General features: G+C 45.6%; 1 protein-coding gene across 2 annotated transcripts in view; it reads right to left on the bottom strand.

Moving 5' to 3' along the window:
• The window catches only part of RETREG1 (reticulophagy regulator 1), a 151,906-nt gene that overhangs the window by 11,901 nt on the left and 117,999 nt on the right, over positions 1 to 22,006 (bottom strand). For both annotated transcript variants that reach the window (XM_073332287.1, XM_073332288.1), the window contains 2 exons: positions 16,966 to 17,103; positions 1,680 to 1,744 (listed from right to left, as the gene is read on the bottom strand). In XM_073332287.1, the coding sequence (XP_073188388.1) occupies positions 1,680 to 1,744; positions 16,966 to 17,103 (203 nt within the window). The remainder of the gene's footprint in view (positions 1 to 1,679; positions 1,745 to 16,965; positions 17,104 to 22,006) is intronic.

The raw sequence follows: 22,006 nt of genomic DNA, 5'->3' as shown, positions 1-22,006 counted from the left end.
GTACCGGTCTCTCCGGTGCTGGGCGGGCTACTGTTGCTAGCAATACTGAGGTTGACTTGCATACTAGGAGTATCTTCCTCGGGTGTTTGTCCTCATCTTTCAGTACCGATGATTCAGTGCCCATGCCCAACGGGTCTGTGGGCCTGTGAGTGGTACTGGATACCAATGGTTGCCAAGAGGAGTGAGTGCTGGATTGAGCTCTCGGTGCTGAGGATACTGAGCGAGATGGCTATTACTTATGGCTATCCCTAGGCTCACTGAAGGGACATCCTGCTCTCTTTTTTTGACTTGAGAGAGGAGTCCCCATTCCGTTTCCTCCACCCACTGTCTTTCGAAGTTGAAGGCTGTGGGGAAGACCGTCCACTGGAAGCTTGAGGTCAAAGAGCTGCCTCCATGAAGATACTTTTTTGGTGAAGCTCTCTGTCCTTGAGGGATCTCAGCCAGATCTGCTGGCAGAAGGTACACCTTTGTTTGATGTAACCCTCGCGGAAGGAGTGGATGCACTGAAAGTGCTTGTTCGCAACAGGGATCACCTTGCTGCAAGTGCGGCACTTCTTGAAGCCCGGGGAGCTGGGCATATCCTTTTTTGGGGGAGGGGGTGTCCTCCCGCTCATTGGGGGGTGACAAAAGAATAAAGTCCTTTTCTTTTTTCTTTTCTTTCCTTTTCTTTTTTTTTTTTAGGCAACAGATAAGAAAAACAAATGAAGAAAAGAGGCTTCAAAGGAAGCTAAAAATTAGCAATTGTAAAAGGGGTTAACGATCTGTGAACAGACAGCTAATGGCTCGTCTCTAGCCAGGGGCGGCTGAGAAAGAACTGAGGACAGTTAGCCTGTGCATACTGGCTAGCCTCCTGGCACAGCATGAGGAGAGAGAAGGCATGTGCTGGCTCAACAGACACTGCTACCAAAGGTTTCAGAGTAGCAGCCGTGTTAGTCTGTCTTCGCAAAAAGAAAAGGAGGACTTGTGGCACCTTAGAGACTAACCAGTTTATTTGAGCATAAGCTTTCGTCAGCTACAGCTCACTTCATCGGATGCATAAAGTGGAAAAAGCTGTAGCTCACGAAAGCTTATGCTCAAATAAATTGGTTAGTCTCTAAGGTGCCACAGGTCCTCCTTTTCTTCTTATTACTACCAAAGTTCTCCTATCAGCAGCGCAGGGCGCAGGCACACCTACAGTGGAGCACCCACATAGACTCTACTTGAAGAAGAATGTTTCGTTACATATTTTGAGGTTAGAGAGGGGGCGCGACAAATAGCAAAATGAATCTGCTTTACAATGATGTCAGTTGGGCCTCTAGGCATTATTGTAATAATAATAAGAATCTGTATCTCCACTCTTGAGAAGTGGGATAGATTCAATTGCTGTGAAATTCTGGTATAGTCCTTATGCAGCAAATACCATAGGGGTGTAACATCTTGTAGCTTCCTCAGATGAATAGCCCAGTGGGCCACAGATATTTGAGGGACCTATAGTCATAGATGTGGTTAGTTTCTGTGTCAGTTTCTCAGGATGGAGATAATATGAGTCACTTTTAGAACATGTGATGCACATGGCTGTGTTCCTGGTCAGCAACAGCATGTCTCTTACTGGGGGGGAAAAACACAGACACCAAGAGAAGTTTTCGTGGTTTTCAGTGCTTTTTTACATAAACGGAAAGAGCTGGCTAAAATCCAGTCACCTTAGGACACAGGGCTGATATGTCTAATTCACTGTCATCTTCTGTGGATTTTGGTTTTGCAGTTTCTGAAAGAAAGAAAATTACAGTTAGTTATTTTCTAGCTTATCCTGATGACAAAGCATTTCTGAGTTATTTCTATTGACTCCGTTGAGATACAGATCCTTAAATAATTCAATCATATTATGGGCTTCATTTGTTAACACAATGAATGATTCATATATTATATACAATAGGCTGGTGATGTAAAACAAGCTGACTCAGAAGCTGGATATTTATTGAGATGTTATTCTGTAGCATATATAGCCAGAGAGACAACATTCTTCTGCACCGTCTTCCTGCATACTCATCTGCCTTTATTATGTTTATTTCTTTTAAAAACCTGTTACTCCTTGCTGTGTGAAGTGCTTTGACACTATACATCCCTGAAAGTACATTGTGAGTTCAAGTTAACACAAATAAAACAATTCAAGTAACTACAATTCAAAACTATGCCTTCCACATAGCTAGTCTAGTGTTGAGATGGCTGTATTTTATGGATTTAAAATAGGCAGTGGGTATGCAAGCTATGCTATTTTCATATTGATTAAAATGTATGTAATTTCTGGATATGTGCATATAGGTCTTCATGCACAGGATTTTTCCCTCCTTTGTACCCACTCATTCTTTCCCTTGCATTCATACTACCTACCTTAAAATTTGCACTGAAAGTGACTAAGCCCTGGTTTACACTAGGACTTTAGGTCGAGTTTAGCAGCGTTAAATCAATGTAAACCTGCACCCGTCCACACGATGAAGCCCTTTATTTCGACTTAAAGGGCTCTTAAAATTGATTTCCGTACTCCACCCCGACAAGTGGATTAGCGCTTAAATCGGCCTTGCCGGGTCAAATTTGGGGTACTGTGGACACAATTCGATGGTATTGGCCTCCGGGAGCTATCCCAGAGTGCTCCATTGTGACCGCTCTGGACAGCACTCTCAACTCAGATGCACTGGCCAGGTAGACAGGAAAAGAACCGCAAACTTTTGAATCTCATTTCCTGTTTGGCCAGCGTGGCAAGATGCAGGTGACCATGCAGAGCTCATCAGCAGAGGTGATCATGATGGAGTCCCAGAATCGCAAAAGAGCTCCAGCATGGACTGAACGGGAGGTACGGGATCTGATCGCTGTATGGGGAGAGGAATCCGTGCTATCAGAACTCCGTTCCAGTTTTCGAAATGCCAAAACCTTTGTCAAAATCTCCCAGGGCATGAAGGACAGAGGCCATAACAGGGATCCGAAGCAGTGCTGCGTGAAACTTAAGGAGCTGAGGCAAGCCTACCAGAAAACCAGAGGGGCGAACGGCCGCTCCGGGTCAGAGCCCCAAACATGCCGCTTCTATGATGAGCTGCATGCCATTTTAGGGGGTTCAGCCACCACTACCCCAGCCGTGTTGTTTGACTCCTTCAATGGAGATGGAGGCAACATGGAAGCAGGTTTTGGGGACAAAGAAGATGATGATGATGATGATGAGGTTCTAGATAGCTCACAGCAAGCAAGCGGAGAAACCGGTTTTCCCGACTGCCAGGAACTGTTTCTCACCCTGGACCTGGAGCCAGTACCCCCCGAACCCACCCAAGGCTGCCTCCTGGACCTGGCAGGCGGAGAAGGGACCTCCGGTGAGTGTACCTTTTAAAATATTGTACATAGTTTAAAAGCAAGCATGTGAAAGGATTACTTTGCCCTGGCATTCGCAGCTCTCCTGGATGTACTCCCAAAGCCTTTGCAAAAGGTTTCTGGGGAGGGCAGCCTTATTGCGTCCTTCATGGTAGGACACTTTACCACTCCAGGCCAGTAACATGTACTCGGGAATCATTGTACAACAAAGCATTGCAGTGTATGTTTGCTGGCGTTCAAACAACATCTGTTCTTTCTCTCTCTGTGTTATCCTCAGGAGCGTGAGATATCATTCATGGTCTCCTGGTTGAAATAGGGTGCTTTTCTTCAGGGGACATTCAGAGGAGCCCGTTCCTGCTGAGCTGTTTGCCTGCAGCTGAACAGAAATGTTCCCCGCTGTTAGCCACGGGGAGGAGGGAGGGTTGAGGGGGTAGCCACGCGTTGCGGGGAGGCAAAATGTGACCTTGTAACAAAAGCACATGTGATATGTATGTAATGTTAACAGCAAGGTTTACTTTGAAAGACTGTAGCCACTGTTTTATAAAATGTGTCTTTTTAAATACCGCTGTCCCTTTTTTTCCCTCCACCAGCTGCATGTGTTTCAATGATCACAGGATCTTCTCCTTCCCAGAGGCTAGTGAAGATTAGAAAGAAAAAAAAAAGCACTGGAGATGAAATGTTCTCTGAGCTCACGCTGTCCTCCCACACTGACAGAGCACAGACGAATGCGTGGAGGCAAATAATGTCAGAGTGCAGGAAAGCACAAAATGACTGGGAGGAGAGGTGGCGGGCTGAAGAGAGTAAGTGGCGGGCTGAAGACAGGGCTGAAGCTCAAATGTGGCGGCAACGTGATGAGAGGAAGCAGGATTCAATGCTGAGGCTGCTGGAGGACCAAACCAGTATGTTCCAGTGTATGGTTGAGCTGCAGCAAAGGCAGCTGGATCACAGACTGCCACTACAGCCCCTGTGTAACCATCCGCCCTCCTCCCCAAGTTCCATAGCCTCCACACCCAGAAGCCCAAGAACGCGGTGGGGAGGCCACCGGCCAACCAGCCACTCCGCTACAGAGGATTGCCCCAAAAAAAGAAGGCTGGCATTCAATAAATTTTAAAGTTGTAAACTTTTAAAGTGCTGTGTGGCATTTTCCTTCCCTCCTCCACCTTGTGGCATTTTCCTTCCCTCCTCCACCTTGTGGCATTTTCCTTCCCTCCTCCTGGGCTACCTTGGTAGTCGTCCCCCTATTTGTGTGATGAATGAATAAAGAATGCATGAATGTGAAGCAACAATGACTTTATTGCCTCTGCAAGCAATGATTAAAGAGAGGAGAGGAGGGTGGTTAGCTTGCAGGGAAGTAGAGTGAACCAAGGGGCGGGGGGTTTCATCAAGGAGAAACAAAGAGAACTTTCACACCGTAGCCTGGCCAGTCATGAAACTTGTTTTCAAAGCTTCTCTGATGCGTACTGCACCCTCCTGTGCTCTTCTAACCGCCCTGGTGTCTGGCTGCACGTAACCAGCAGCCAGGTGATTTGCCTCAACCTCCCACCCCGCCATAAACGTCTCCCCCTTACTCTCACAGATATTGTGGAGCACACAGCAAGCAGTAATAACAGTGGGAATATTGGTTTCGCTGAGGTCTAAGCGAGTCAGTAAACTGCGCCAACGCGCCTTTGAACGTCCAAATGCACATTCTACCACCATTCTGCACTTGCTCAGCCTGTAGTTGAACAGCTCCTGACTACTGTCCAGGCTGCCTGTGTACGGCTTCATGAGCCATGGCATTAAGGGGTAGGCTGGGTCCCCAAGGATACATATAGGCATTTCAACGTCCCCAACAGTTATTTTCTGGTCTGGGAATAAAGTCCCTTCCTGCAGCTTTTGAAACAGACCAGAGTTCCTGAAGATGCGAGCGGCCCTTTCCCGGCCATCCCACATTGATGTTGGTGAAACGTCCCTTGTGATCCACCAGAGCTTGCAGCAGTATTGAAAAGTACCCCTTGCGGTTTATGTACTCGCCGGCTTGGTGCTCTGGTGCCAAGATAGGGATATGGGTTCTGTCTATGGCCCCACCACAGTTAGGGAATCCCATTGCAGGAAAGCGATCCACTATGACCTGCACATTTCCCAGGGTCACTACCCTTGATATCAGCAGATCTTTGATTGCGTGGGCTACTTGCATCACAGCAGCCCCAACAGTAGATTTGCCCACTCCAAATTGATTCCCAACTGACTGGTAGCTGTCTGGTGTTGCAAGCTTCCACAGGGCTATCGCCACGCGCTTCTCAACTGTGAGGGCTGCTCTCATCTTGGTATTCATGCACTTCAGGGCAGGGGAAAGCAAGTCACAAAGTTCCATGAAAGTGCCCTTATGCATGCGAAAGTTTTGCAGCCACTGGGAATCGTCCCAGACCTGCAACACGATGCGGTCCCACCAGTCTGTGCTTGTTTCCTGAGCCCAGAATCGGCGTTCCACAGCATGAACCTGCCCCATTAGCACCATGATGCATGCATTGGCAGGGCCCATGCTTTCAGAGAAATCTGTGTCCGTGTCCTGATCACTCACGTGACCCCGCTGACATCGCCTCCTTGCCCGGTATCGCTCTGCCAGGTTCTGGTGCTGCATATACTGCTGGATAATGCGTGTGGTGTTTAATGTGCTCCTAATTGCCAAAGTGAGTTGAGCGGCCTCCATGCTTTCCTTGGTATGGCGTCCGCACAGAAAAAAGGCATGGAACGATTGTCTGCCGTTTCTCTGACGGAGGGAGGGGCGACTGACGACATGGCTTACAGGGTTGGCTTCAGGGAGCTAAAATCAACAAAGGGGGTGTCTTTACATCAAGGAGTATTTCAGGCAGGACTTCACAGAGGGTTCCAATAAGAAATGGTGCACCTAAGTTATTGTTCTTATTGGAACAAGGAGGTTAGCCTGGCCTCTGATTGATACATGGCTAGATTTACCTCGCTGCACCTTCTCTGTGAGTGACTGCAGTGTGACCTAGAGGAATGAGTCCCCTAGACGGGGGATGGGGGACACACAAATGAGTACAAAACAAATCTGGTCTATTTCTTGTTTTGATCCACTCCATCTATCCTTTACATCTTTGGCTGGCAGCAGACGGTGCAGAAGGACTGCATGCCATCCACATCTCATGGCTGCCCGGCAGAAGATGATGCAGTAGGACTGCTAGCAATCCGTATCGCCTGCCTGCTTGCCATAAGACGGTTCAATAGGACTGACTGAAGGACTAAAGAGAATGACCTGGTCAAGTCACTCCAAATTTAGTCCCTGCGCCCATGTCTGCCCAGGCGCTCCTGGCGGACGTGGCCAGGAGCACCTCGGACATGATGATGATGGCTACCAGTCGTACTGTACCGTCTGCTGCCACAAGGCAAGGGGTTGATGCTGCTGTGTAGCAATGCAGTACCACGTCTGCCAGCACCCAGGAGTCATAGGGTGACGGTTACCTGAGTGGGCTCCATGCTTGCCGTGGTATGGCGTCTGCACAGGTAACTCAAGAAAAAAGGTGCAAAACGATTGTCTGCCCTTGCTTTCACGGAGGGAGGGAGGGAACGGGGGCCTGACGACATGTACCCAGAACCACCCACGATAATGTTTTACCCCATCAGGCATTGGGATCTCAACCCAGAATTCCAATGGGCAGCGGAGACTGCGGGAACTGTGGGATAGCTACCCACAGTGCAACACTCCGGAAGTCGATGCTTGCCTCGGTACTGTGGAAGCACTCCGCCGAGTTAATGCACTTAATGCACTTAGAGCATTTTCTGTGGGGACACACACACTCGAATATATAAAACCGATTTCTAAAAAATCAACTTCTATAAATTCGACCTAATTCCGTAGTGTAGACATACCCTAAGTAGGTCTGGTAGTTTTTGTTGCGTCACAGGTGTCTCCAATGAACATACAAGGAACACACATTTTGCCTTCTCCCTTCTCTGCCCATCTGTCAGAAAGAGGAAGTTACTCACCTTGTGCAGTAATGATGGTTCTTCGAGGTGTGTGTCCCTATGGGTGTTCCACTTTAGGTGTCTGTGTGCCCCTGCACCTCTAAACAGAGTTTGGTAGCAGTGTCCTGTTGAACACGTGCATGTGCTCTCCCTCCCTCATGGTCTGCCTCAAGGCTATTTAGCACTGCACAGAGGAACCCCCCTCACTTCCTTCTCTACCACAGAGCCCTATAGAGAACTCCGAAGTAGAGGAGAGGAGGGCAGGTTGTGGAGCACCCATAGGGACACACATCTCGAAGAGCCATCATTACTGCACATGGTGAGTAACTTCCTCTTCTTCTTCGAGTAGTGTCCCTGTGGTGCTCCACTTTAGGTGACTCCGGAGCAGTACCGACCACTGGAGGCTGGGACTTCGGAGCGGAGTCTTTTACTACAGAGAGTACTGTGGAGTTGAGGATGGTGTCAGCGGCCAAATCTTCAGCGATCGCATAATGTTCTGTGAAAGTATGGACAGAGGCCACAGTCATTGCTCTATAGATTGCGGAGATAGGGGTATCCCTATGGAATGTGGTTGAAGTAGGAACTAATCTTATGGAGTGCATATGGACGGAAGCAAGTTGCGCCCTTGCTAAGTGATTAATGCAACTAGAGACCCATCTGGATATTCTTTGAGGAGATATCACAGAGCTTTTGGATCTTTCTGTGGACGAAAGGAAGAGTTTAGGGGATTTTCTGAAGTCTTTAGTTCTGTCCAAGTAGAATGCTAATGTACTTCTAATATCTAGCATATGCACAATTGTCTCCCAGTTGTCACAATGTGGTTTTGGGAAAAAAACAGGGAGATGGAACTGTTGATTCATATGGAAAGTGCAGAAAAAGTAGGGAGAAACTTGGGATATGGCCTTAGAGTTATAAAATAATTAATTAATTGATTATTATTTTTAAAGACAAAGGCCATGAATGATGGGTGTGCCATCAGTGCTGCTATTTCTCCTATGTGCCTAGCTGAGGTGATGGCAACGAGAAATGCTGTCGTCATGGACAGGTGTAAGAGAGAACAAGTTGCCCTGGACTCGGAGGGAGGTCTAGTCCAAGCCACGAGAACTAGATTGAAGTCCCAGGCTGGATCAGGTGGTGTCACATGGAGGAAGAGAGTCCTAATGCCCTTAAAGAATCTACGCATTAGTGGTTGAGCAAACTCCAAGTGGGAAGCCATTTTCGCCATGAGATGTACCTTAAGGGAGCTGAGTGAGAGTTTAAAATGTAGTGCAAAATCAGAGAGAGGAAAGATGAGGTTGGGTCTGTCCATTTGGAATGGTACAAACTTGGAGTTGTTTCCATTTTGTAGACAGGTATGTGGAGTGGTCAACTTGTGGTTGTGTTGCAACATGTGTTTCAGCTTGTCAGATCATTCTGCTTCTAAGCCTTGAAACAAAGAAAGATCCATGCCTGTAGGCGGAGGACCCATGGGTTGGGGTGAAGGGTCAGCCCATTGTTTTGAGAGAGTGGGTGAGGAATGGGCTGACGTCAAAGGTACAGGAAGACATATTGCCATCTGCGTCAGGTAAGGGAGCCAGACTTGTCATAGTCAAGAGGGGCAATCACAATAACTCTTGCTTTGTTTCACTGAATTTTCAACAGATTCTTGGATAGGGTAGGAAACTGGGAAAAGACATATAAGTGGGCCCTGTCCGCTGGGAAGATGAGGGCAACTGCCAGTGAAAGTTTCCCCAAGCCAGCCCTGTAGCGGTAACAAGGATCTTTCTTGTTCCGGTAAGTAGCGAAGAGATCGATAGGCTGGGTTCCCCAAAGGGTGGCTATATCTTGAACCACCTCTGAATTCAGTGTACACTCATTATCATGAGAAAATTCCAACTGAGACTGTTGGTTGTCCTGTTCTGTATCCCTTGTAGACAGACAACTGAGATGAACACATTGTGATGGGTGCATCAGTTCCAAAGTTTGAATGCTGTCTTGCAGAGGGGGGAAGATCTGGCAGCTCTTTGGCAGTTTATACAAAACATACAGGTCACATTAAGTCCATCATAACCTTTGTGTGTTGTTTTTGATGAAAGGCAGAGTTTGTGCACAGGCACTCCTGACAGCCCTTAGCCCCAAAAAAGTGATATGGAAGGTCATTTCTGTGGAAGGCCATTTGTCCTGAACCTTGTTGTTGCGTAGGTGAGCTCCCCAGCATATTAGGGAGACGTGTCCCAGGGTGGTGAATGTGCATAGTGAGAAGAGTGCTCTCGCTTGTACTGCATCAGGTTGGTGCTGATAAAGTCCAGTTACTGTACTGGCGTTCGTATGCCACTACAATGAAGTGAACCTTGGAGAATACCCTGTGTGGAGCAGTCTGTACCTATAATGATCCTGCCCCAAAGGTAAGCAGGAGGAAATCTCCTGTACGATGGTTGTATTGAGATATGGAAGTAGGCACCCTGTAGGTTCAGGGCTAGAAATTAATCTCTTTGCTCTAGAGCTGGTCCTAACTGCTGTGAAGTAAGGTAAGGTGACATCTGAGTGGCGTGACAGGTGTATAGATGGCAGCTGATGTTGTAAGGTATCATTGTTCAGGTCCCTGACCAGCTCAAAGTGCTTATAAGGGACAGTTTGAGAGGTCATGGACTGGGGTGCACACTGTTCTCACTTTTGATCCCTGGGCCTCTTACATTATGGCTCATAACAGCACAGAGATGGTGAGTATTGAGAAGATTGTGATCTGTGGTGTGGTTGAGAGGTATATCTTCTCTTCTGTTCCACAGTGTAGATTCCTAAGGAGTGTAGTACAGTCCCAGAATCCTTCAGGATGTGGAGAGAAAAATCTGTCTTCTCCACAGAGTTTGGCCCTTCAAATTGGAAGTCTGCAACTCTTTGGGCAATCTAGAGAGGTGTAGCGAAGGGAAAAAAAACACCCACAACCCACCTCAGTAACACTATCATGGAGATTGGGTAAGCAGCTGTAACAGCTACATCCAGTAGTGTCTCTAGGACCGGTCTGGCTATTAACTAACCTTCTCTAAGAATGGTCTGAATCTGTTCTTTTTGTGTTTCCAGTAATGTTTCAGAAACATCCTGAGTTTCCCAAGATTAACAAAATTGTTTTGGCCATGACAGTTTGGTAATTTATGACTCTAAATAGTAATGTTGTTGATGAATATGCCATCTTGCAAAGCCTGATCATATGGAGTTGACTTGGCATTATGTTGCTTGCTTCATGCATTAACCACATCCACTATGATGGAGTTGGGCTGCGGATGTTGAAAACAAAGCCTGCCTCTTTGGGTAGAGCTGTAGGGTTGTTTTTGTTTACACTCTGTTGCTGGTTGGTGCGATGGAGGCTGGCTCTGCCAGATGATTTTGGTAGGATCTAGAATCAGCTCATTAATTGGGAGGACAGTTCTAGATGAGAAGGTAGTGTGCAGAATTTCCACCAACTTGTGATGTGTATCTGCCACCTCCTGTAAGGGAATCTGCAGCTCCTCTGTCACCCTCTTGGTAAGATCCAGAAAGTTCTTAAATCTTCACCGAGTGATGAGGGGTGGGCAGCACAGTCTCATCTGGGAGAGATGAGGAGAAATGTGCTGAAGAGGAGGCTTCCTCTTCAGGTGTTTCCCCCGCCCCTTCTTTCCTGTTCTGAAAAAGCTTTCTCCTGTCCTGGCTTAGGTGCTCTCCTGCCTGGCTGAGGTGCCAGGCTGTAGCAAACCATCTGGTGGACTCTCCCTAAGAGACACTGGAGATGGTTGCTCTATGTGTGTGTATATACCCAAAGAGTTACAATACGGCCTTGGGAGGGAGAGGCAGGAAGGCAGGCACGGGCGGTTGGCGTGATGGAATTGGGGATGACCCTTGTAGTGTGGTGGTGGGCCACCTTGAGGGGCCAGGGAATTATCACCTCCTGGCCAGTGTCAGATTCGTTAGTGGGTAAGGGTGCCGCTGACTGGGATATTGGCAGTGCTAAGAGCGATTCTGGGTGCCGGGATGTGCTTGATACCGGGGTCCAGGTACCAAGTAATGGGGATTGTGGTTTTTCTCCAATCATCAGGTCTCCAGGGTACCAGAGCTCATGCAGTACCATGGGTTCATTTGGTACCACAGAGGAGGGTCCGTGGTACATTGTCAGTACCGATAGTTGGGCAGAGCACTCCCTAAATGAGAGTTTTGCCCAGTACAAAAACTTTGTTGGTGCCACTTCTTAAGAGACGATATGGTAATTGTCTCTCCCTGGGTACTGAGGCCACAGGTCTCCAGAGTATCAGAACACCTGTGTTACCATGGGCTCATCCGGAACCCCAGAGGAGTGTCTGTAGTTGGTAACAATGGTTGGGAAGGTGCAGAACACTTTCTAGATGTGAGTTTTGTTGCATCTGGTACCAAAGGGTTTCTCTATGCTGCTCTTTTAGAGATGGTACAGTAACTGTCACCTCTCCTTAGGGGGTGGTACCATTGCCTGAGAGCATGAGGGTGGAAGCCTCTGGTGTCTTGGTGCCCAAGCAGAGCTGACAGCAGGGCTTCTCTGTGTTGCTCTTTTAGGGATGGTACGGTAACTGTGTCCTCTGGGTGCAGTAGTTGCCCAGAGTTGAGCTCAGAGCAGCACAGAGCTTACAGAAGACCCTTGTCATGTGGAGAGCAGAGCTCAGAGCAGGGCAGAGCTCAGAGCAGGAAGCCCCTTCTCAGGTTTCAGTTTCCAGAGCTTCCCGAAGGAAAGAAGGAACATAAGGCAGCTGAGCTCACAGCTGGAGGTTCCTCTGCTGGTGTTGTCGGGGATCGGTGCCGAGATGCCTGCACTGGGGAACACCCCTCTGGCTGGCCAGTTCCTCGGAGGAGCCTTTCCAGGGGGAGTCTGCTGGTGGCTCTCCCCGCCTCCCCCCTTCTCCTCTTCACCACTCCACCCCTTTTGAAGTGAAGGCTCCCGGGATGATCCGGGGTCACCACCCACGGAATCCCCTGCAGACTGAAGTGTTTTCTCTATAGGGAGGAATTTTTACTTCAGCTCCCGTGAGGCTGCAGTTTTAGGTGTGGCAGGTAAAGCACTTCTGTGAGGGTCTCCCAGTCATAGTGAGTGTCTGGCCATTACAGGAACTGACTCTTGGCGGAGAGGCACTGCTTGGAGCAGAGAGAGCCAGGCAAGCCCCTGGGCAGGGGGTCGTCATCCTCTAGCAGGGAGGAATATGAAGAAGAACATCGTCTTTACTTTTTTTTTTTAACTGAAAAAGAAAATAATTATGTGTCTATTAGATGCGGGGGGGTGGGGGGGATGCCCCCAGACAGGGAAGGAAAGTGAAATTCTTTTCCTTTTTCTTTTAAACCAAAGGAAAAAAATAAAATAAAACAAAACACTAGCCTGAGTACTTTTAGGGAGAACAAAGGTAACAAAACAAACACTACTTATGCTAGGTTTCAGAGTAACAGCCGTGTTAGTCTGTATTCGCAAAAAGAACAGGAGGACTTGTGGCACCTTAGAGACTAACCAATTTATTTGAGCATGAGCTTTCGTGAGCTACAGCTCACTTCATCGGATGCATACCGTGGAAACTGCAGCAGACTTTATATACACACAGAGATCATGAAACAATACCTCCTCCCACCCCACTGTCCTGCTGGTAATAGCTTATCTAAAGTGATCATCAAGTTGGGCCATTTCCAGCACAAATCCAGGTTTTCTCACCCTCCACCCCCCCCCCCCCACAAACTCACTCTCCTGCTGGTAATAGCTCATCCAAAGTGACCACTCTCCCTACAATGTGCATGATAATCAAGGTGGGCCATTTCCAGCACAAATCCAGGTTTTCTCACCCCCCCACCCCCATACACACACAAACTCACTCTCCTGCTGGTAATAGCTCATCCAAAGTGACCACTCTCCCTACAATGTGCACGGTAATCAAGGTGGGCCATGTCCAGCACAAATCAAGGCTTTCTCACCCCCCCCTTTTTTGCTAATGACACAGATAAGGAAGGGACAACTGCTCCTTCCCTCAGAGGCCAAAGGTGGTAGAGAAGGAAGTGTGTGTGTGTGGGGGGGGAGGGGGTGTGTTCGCCCGTTGCTACCAAAAATCTCCGATTAGAGGTGCAGGGGCACACAGACACCTAAAGTGGAGCACCCATAGGGACACTATTAGAAGAAACACAGTCTCATCCTCCATCCATTTCTTTTAAAGGAAGTTAACTGGAAGCAGCATTGCAGCCTAGCAGAAAAGCTGATAGACTCCTGGGCCCCTTCAAATGCAATTTTTACTTATCTCTGATAGCACCCACAATACATATTAAGATGAAGAAAAACACAGCTGGGGAATAGAGCACTGCAAGATGCATGGTTATATGGCAAGAAAATTTTTAAATGAATGTGCATTCTACTGGTCCAACATTTAAGTGACTGAAGAGTCAAGCTCCATAAATACATGCAATGTGCCCAAGTACAGTTGTGGGAAACATAACATTGTACTTGCTGATTTTCAGCTTAAAATTACAATATAAATTAAAAAAATCATTGAGGCAAAGTTAGCAGAAGTTTATAAATAGAAATTTGCTCCTGATATAGATTTATTTCTTAACAAAGCCTATACAATTTGCTGTAATCTATGTCTGAAAGGAACATGGGTGTGATAAGAATTCTTATTTTAGATTTGCTTTTCTCTCTAAATGATCATTTTGATTTATTTGTTGTTTGGACTGTCTTATTGCAATTCCCTTAAACGTTTATTGAATCTTTGGAAAAAATGATATTTTAAGAAGTGTAATTTTTTTCATGTAGTCTAGCTGGAAAAAGGCAGATGTAGATGCTGGGTCTGGAGTCCAATCTCCTAATGTAGGTTGTATTCCTGGTTCTGTCACGTACTACTTTGTGTCCCTGGGTAGTTCTCTAGATTTATGTGCCAGAGTTTTCCTCATCTAAAAAGGGAATGCCTCCCCCTAAGGATGGTGTAAAGTTTAATTACATTTGTTTTTGTAGAGCTATGTAAAATCTTACAATGAAGGTGCTAAAGAAGCATTACCAATCATAGCCTCATACCAATAAGAAAACACATTTTCCCAATATCACTTGCTTTCTCCCTGTAATGGGGTGCATGCTGTGCCCTGTAGGATTTGGCCCCCTGGCCCTGCTCTTTAAAGACTTGGGATACTCCAAACTGGTGCAACACTTGTGCTCTTTATTTTGTGTCCTTTCCCCACCCCCAGTTTCCCACTATTTACAGGCTATTTACACGGCTTGGACTCCGACTGGCCTGACCAGCAACAGCAACAGACTAGTAGGCTCACACATTTTCCGGGAGGCCCTACACAAATTGTTCTAGGATCACCTGGTCCATTATCTCTCCCACCATCTGGGTATCGGACCTTCATCACCACGTGGCCCCGTCCATGAGCTTCTGGGCAAACATGCGGGGCCACAAGCTCCCTGTCCACCGTGCCACACGAAATTTCTGCTGGTACTTTTTGGCCGACGGTCCCATCTGGTCCAGGACTGCTGCCTTCACCGCCTCATAATCTTTGGCCTGTTCATTAGTTAGGGCCCTGTCGGCAGCCTGCGCCTCTCTGGACAGACAGGGAGCTAGTCTCACGGCCCAGGTCGCCTTGTCCCATTCGGCGCCCATGGCTACGCATTCAAAAGTGCACAGGAAGGCGTCAGGGTCATTGGCAGGGCCCATCTTATACAGCCCCAACCCTGGTGCGCAGCTGCCATCACCTCCCGGGGGACTCTCCAACCGGTGAAAGAGCTGATGATGTACACTGGCCTGCTCACTGATGAAGTCCTGGAGGGACTTTTGTTGCTCGGCCTGCCAAGCAAGTAAGGCCTGTCTCTCAGCCTGGTGGGACTGCTGAAAGGCCTGCATGGTTTTCTGCAGCTTCTCTTGCTGCTTTGTGAGCCACTGCATGGTTCCCTCCATGCTCCAGTTGCCACTCCTTGGCGGTGGCTTCGAGTCCTGGACAAGCCCCCCCATGTAACGGGGTGCACACCGTGCCCCATAGGATTTGGCCCCTTGGCCCCACTCTTTAAAGACTCAGGGACACTCCAAGCTGGTGCAACACCTGTGCTCTTTATTTTGTGTCCTTTCCCCACCACAAGTTTCCCACTATTTACTAGGGTTATCATATCTGAACATTCAAAAAAGAGGGCGCTCCACAGAGGGGAGGGGGGAATTTGCTTGTGCGTCCCCGGCCCTACCCCAACTCCAGCCCTTCCCTGCCCCCATTCCAACCCCTTCCCCAAAGTCCCTGCCCCAACTCTGCTCCCTCCCTGCCCTATTGGACCCCTTCCCAAACCCCGCCCCGGCCCTGCCTCCTCCCCTGAGCGTGCCGTGTTCCCCCTTCACTCCCCCCAGCTATGCAAAACAGCTGTTTTGCGGCGCAAGCACTGGGAGCTAGGAGGGAAAAGTGGGGACTCTCTCGAGTGATCAGCATTCACTCTCTTTCTTGAATGATCAACTCTTCTTAGGGGAAAAATAATTAATGGCAAAATCTCGGATGTTTTTAGATATTTAAAAATTCCTCCCAGATGGCGATTTAAGAACCAAAAAGCCGGACATGTCCGGGAAAATACGGACGTATGGTAACCCTACTGTTTACAGGCTATTTACCTGGCTTGGCCTCACACCAGCCTGACCAACAACAGACTAGTAGGCTCCTTACTCCCTCTGAGCATGACCTTTCCCTCCTGATCTCTGCCCCCCTTCTTCCACTTCCCCCCCAGCCTTTTAGCTCCTGCTAATGAGCCTGGCAAGTGTGGGCAGTTTCCAGGCTATTTACCCAGCTCCAATCCATTCCCATGACTGGGGCTGGGGTGGCAGGAGCTGATTAAGGGCTCTCCTAGCAGCGTACTGCCACACTCCCTCATGTGAACAATCAAATAAGCAACATAATAATTTTGCTTATATAAAGATGACCCAGAATAAAAGTTTATCTGAGAAAGTCTGGGATGAAGATGACATTTTTTATTTATCTTCCTAATATTTCAGTGTCAGAAGTATGGCCTTTTGATTTTATACTATAGTGCAATTTCATGGCTCAAAAATAGTTGAGTATATTATTTCATATCCATCCCAGCAGTTGCTTTGCCCCCCCCCACACCTTCCACAATACATATCTTAATAAAATAAACAACAACATGGACTTATACAGTATCTTTTAGTTCAAAGAATCTCAAAATGCTTAAGCCTCACAATACCTCAATCAGTAAACAGACACACAGAGGTTATGTAAATTGCTTGAAGTCACAGTCACTAGCATAATTTAGCTGGGTTAGAATCTAGGAGTCCTTATTTCAGAAGCCTCAATCTAATCACTAGACATTAAAGCACCTAATGTGAATAGAACATTTGCATTTGGGAGTACATGGTAACTCTGAGTAAGGTGGCTAGACTAATGTTTCATACTTTAAGACAGGCAGTTTTCCTAAATATATGAAGTGATGGGGCAGATCAAGACTAATGAGAGGAGAAAACGCCTCACCCCATCCTAACAGGTCAGTCTGATGTACACTGTTTAAACTTTGCTCCCACCCTTCAGTTTAGAATTCCAACAACAACATGTATACTCATGCTTGGTTTCAAAAGATGAACTGTGATGATTACAATATGAGTAGATTTTTGCCTAATTTTAGCTATACAGTATTTGAAAGTGCATGTGGGAAAAACCAACCCTCCCACCCCCCTATTAGTTACTTACCAGATCTCTCTCTTCTCTTTTGGTTGATATAGTCCCCAATTCCAAAATCCAGTTTCAGCAGGACTGACTTGATTTTGTTGCACATCTTCTGCCCAAATTCATTGCACTTGAATAGCGGACATAAAAAGGCACACAGTACTGTAACACAAAACCAAGATATAAAAAGAAAGGTTACTTAAATATGTCTGTTTAAATCACTAACTAAAGATTATGCCATACATTTCATTAATATAAAGAGAATTACCTTTACGTAACTTAATGCCACATCAGAGGAGTTACTGGTCTCAGTACAATTCCTACTGATCACTAGTCCACATCACAAAAATTACTATTATATTCACATCAACTGGCACCTGTTTTCATAGTCTCTCTAGAAGGTTGGGCACTGAGATCAAACTACCCTCTCTTCTGCCCCCATAAAATGAATTCTATTGAGGTCAGGGTAGGCAAAGTCTTTCACGGCTGCTGCCTATGCCATAATCTATCTGGACAAACAGAGCTTTAGTCTCTAGTGACATCAATCCAAGCCCTCTCACAGGGACCTAGCATTTGCTTTTCAAAATAAATGAACAATAAGAAGTCCTCTTCATCCTACTCTTTGTCCCTTCCAAGTGCAAATCAGAAGCAAAATGATATCACTGGGACACTTCCCTGGGGTAGCCAGGGTTGTGAGGCACCTCACCACCACCTGTTCTTAGTGTGAAGAAGTCTTGTCTGTATCTGCTGTGGATCCGTATCCTGAAACCAGCAGTCTCTGGTGACACAAGCTCTACCTTCCAGGCATCCCTCTTTCTGTACAGGTTAGCAACAGACACACACCAATCCGTGTGTCCTGGGAGTGTTCCCTACAGAGTCAGCCCTTTATTCACTGAACACTCACAAAACTGCTAGGTCTGGTATTCCCAGCGGAACAGTATACCGCAGCTCACTAGTTATACCTTAGAAAACAGCTCTGCTAAACACAGCACTTAGATATATTTACAGAGAAAATAAGTATAACTTTATTATCAAAGAACAGAAATTCAAGTAACAGTGAGTAAGAATATTGGAAACAAATGGTTTCATATAAAACAAAATCATAACATGCTTTCTAGAGGCTAAACTTAATTAACAAGTTATCCTCCTGTCTAAAAAAGCTTATTTCACCCAAAGTTCTCTCAACATTCTCAACTAGGCCTGACTGAGACCCCTTTTCCATTAAGCAAATTTTGCTATCGTACTTCCTAGGTGAAGGATGCCAGGGTGTCTCTTTGCACCCTTAAATGTACCAGCACATACCTTTGATGTGCACCTCAAGATGGGTTTCCCTGCCTCTGTCTACCCCACTATTTTCTTCTTCCTGTTCCTTTCCTCTCTTTGAAGAATTCACTATCCTTCATTAGCATTTGGTTCAGATTTGTGAGTAGAGTACCATTGTGAACCAGACAATACTTAATTTACATGGAAACAGATAAATATTTCTTGCCAGAAAGAAAACCGGTTTCTCCCTGTTCCTGGCGACTGGTCCCTATACATAGACCTTAAGAACATAATTTTCAGTGTTCATATATAACTCCATACACAACATCCGTACATGCATTTTGCAATGATACTGACAACCAGTGTGACAGAGGCTTTTATTATGTGTCATGACACTCTTTTGGTAAACTAGAATTAAATACCAGACCCAGGGACTCCTGTAACCCTTATGTACCACCTATTCCTGCTGCCACTTGGCAACAAGAGATCCCTGGGTCACAATCACAGTCTGATTAAAATATATATTTTTAGGCAAATGAAATCTTTTAGAAGGAGAAAAACAAAAGCAAAGTCATTAAAATGTAGTGAAAAATGTTACCAAGTAATGGCCCTGAGTGGATACAATTGATCCAGACTTGTATGTTCATTTTGTCCCACTGACTCTGGAGAAAGTTTCTGCTGTTGTGGAAGATCAATCTATGTCAATCAGCAATTTTAACTGCTAGATGAAATAATATTTCTGGTGTTGTCAGCAAAAATAAAAAAAATATTTATATATTTAAAAGAAATCCGTGCTTTGTTAATTTTGGCTCATCCCAAAATAGGATTTAAAGGTGTGGCTTTACAATGCATTCAGCCAATAATTGCTGCCAAGACCAGTATCATAACAGGTTTGTAGGGTAACATTATCTCCCATTTCTATATATGCTGGGGAAGAGGTGGCAGATAATATATCAACTGTTAAAATGTCATTACTGTGAGAGCTTTAAAAAATATTCCTCCTCATTTCTGACATTTCCCCTGTAGAGAGAAAAGACTGTTAAAGCTCTAGAGTAGGATATGTGATATGTGATCGGGGGGTATGTGATCAGTTCCAAACTCTGCTACATTTCTCCCTGTGACCTTGGGCAAATGGTTTAGTCTCCCCGTGCCCCAGTTTTCTATATGTGAAATGGAGAGAATATTTTTTTCAGGACACAGACTGTATCTTACTGAGCATTTGTACAGTACTTACCACAATGAGACCTGAAGGCACTATTCTAATAATATGAATAACCATAGTAAATAAATTCATCTGTCAGGATAGACAGACAAGTTTTTAAGTTGATATAAGAACAGCTAAACACTAGAGAGCATTGAAATCTATGCTATGTTTCACCTGTTCCACATGGAAACCAATCAGAATTTGGCCTATGATTGGAAACCAATCAGAATTTGGCCTATGTGTACAAGTATGCCCAAAAAACTCCACAGCTAAGAAAGCAACTGAATGGCACAACTGTTATGCTCATATGTTGACTTCCTCAGACCCCACATAATCAACATTTGGCAGGTCTTAAGCAGATCATCTTTGTGTGTGCTAAGCCATAAAGGGCTTTAGAGGACTGGGCCAATGGTCCTTGTATTGTAACATGAAGTGTCCTGATCTGTCTGTAGCCACTATGTGCCCTCCAATGCTTGGATTACTTGTGCTCCTGAGATAAATAATTAGTGTAGGCAGCTGTATGGGTGTAATAGGAGAATGATCTATGATGTTGTATCGTGGGACATGGACCATCTTTTTAGTGTGTGTCTGTGTGAGTGTGAGTGAGAGAGAGAGGCCCATTGGTGGTTCAATGTGTGTTGGCAACTCGTCAGGCTGGACAAATTCACTACACCTAACACTACTGTCATGATATTTATCTATAAAGAATGTTGTCAGAGATGTCAAATGAAAGCTGGTGACACACGGGTCATTGATATCATTGTGAAATGTATGTATTAATACTATGAGGAATTATGAATGCTTATGATATTATGCTTTAGAGTCTGTAACCAAATAAAGAAAGGGAGAAACATGTTCTCTCTCCGACAAGATGGAGAATAGTTATCTCTCTGTTTCTAACTGAACCTGGTGATGCCGGTGGCAATGGGCAATTCATTTGCATTAGAGGTAAACAGGAGGAACAAATTAACATGAAAATGTGAAATCAGCATGGGAAGATACTGGACTATGAACCCCAGGGTTCATCCTGACTCTGGTAACAAAGACAATAAACTTTGGCGAATATAAGGAGAAGCAAAAAGACATTTTGGTGATCTATCACTGCGGGAACAAAGGGCTCAGCGCTCTTTGCATTCCATGAATGGTGGATCCCCAGCCATGTGGGGTGGGTGACACTGAAAGGTTGCTTTAGGTAAGAAACTTATCTTAGTTAAGGATTGTAGCCTGTTGAGATAAATTTTAGTCACTAGAAAGTGTGATTATACTTTTGTTTTATTTGTTTTGTTTTCTGTTTCTATTGTCTGCTTAGTTTCACTTAAATCTCAGTTCTTTATTAATAAACTTATTGTTTTATTATAAATTCATCTCAGTGCTGTTATATTAACGTGAGGTGTGCATCCTCAGGTGAACCAACAGGTTGATGTGCATATTCTGTCTGTTTGGAAACAGCATACTTGGTAATTTCTGTGAATGTCCAGGGACAGGATCTGGATGTTGTAGGGAGAAGCTTCTGGAGAGTTTGGGAACTGAAGTACACCGAGGGTTAACCTGCAAGGCAGTTATGACTGGCAGAGTCCTGAGGCATATGTGAGGCTGTCTAACAAACTGGAGTGGCAAGGAATTGTCACTCAGTTAAGCACAAGCAGATCCCTTTTATGCTTAGGCAGAGAAGTAACAGGGTGACTTACAGTTCTGGATACCGCAAGAAACTATCACAACCTGTTTACTGTTCCTAACTTAGTGGGCAAGGATCTCTGATTGGGGCTTCTAGGTGTTACCACAATATAATAATATTACAGGGTTGTAAGACACTGAACTTTAATTCCTGTTCCTAGTTACATGACATAGGTCAGAGTTACAAAAAAATAATCACCTACCATGCGACAGAGTCAGTATTCATGAATTCCAGAGGTTACTATAACAACATGTTTAAAGAAAACATCAAATGCAAATAAAACATAATATAAACTAAAGATAACTCCAATCAAATACACCCAATTTATAAAACAAATAGAAAGCGCTAGGACGAGGTAACGTATTGGATGTCTGTCAATGACTACCATCTCAATGAATTTCTGATCACATGACCTCTTGTTCTAAAAACTGTTCCTTTTGCAGTGGTCTATTTGGCATCTGAGATTGGATCCACACTGTGTTTGCTGCTCCATGTGATCTTCCAGTCAGTGGCTGGGTGGGTGTGGGCCATTTCTGTCAGCACAGGAGTACTATCAATGGCATTCTGGATGACCTGAGGAGGGGGGAAAAAGCCAGTGCCCTCCTTGATTTTGAGTAGATGTTTTCTATTCCAGGTATAGGACAGATCCTTGGTGATAATGGTACAGTCATTATCTTAAGAGGGTGCTAGCCACATTTATTTGAAATTAACTTACTCTCCCAATTGCAATGGGGGTAAACTTTTGGCATTCTTCTTGTATTAATTCTGCAATGCTGGTATATAGCTCTTTTAGAACAAATAAAGGTTTATTATATTTGTCTCAAAAAGCTCGATGTAAGCAGAAAGGTTTTTGTTTTTCTGCCTGTAAACCTTTGTACTGGTGATCTTAATAAATCACTGTGCTGTGTGCTGCAATACTCCAA

The sequence above is a fragment of the Lepidochelys kempii genome, chromosome 2 (genome assembly GCF_965140265.1).
Source record: "Lepidochelys kempii isolate rLepKem1 chromosome 2, rLepKem1.hap2, whole genome shotgun sequence".
NCBI classification, from domain to species: Eukaryota; Metazoa; Chordata; order Testudines; family Cheloniidae; genus Lepidochelys; species Lepidochelys kempii.
The sequence above is the reverse complement of the archived record's forward strand: the minus strand, read 5'-3'. Positions and strand labels throughout refer to the sequence as shown.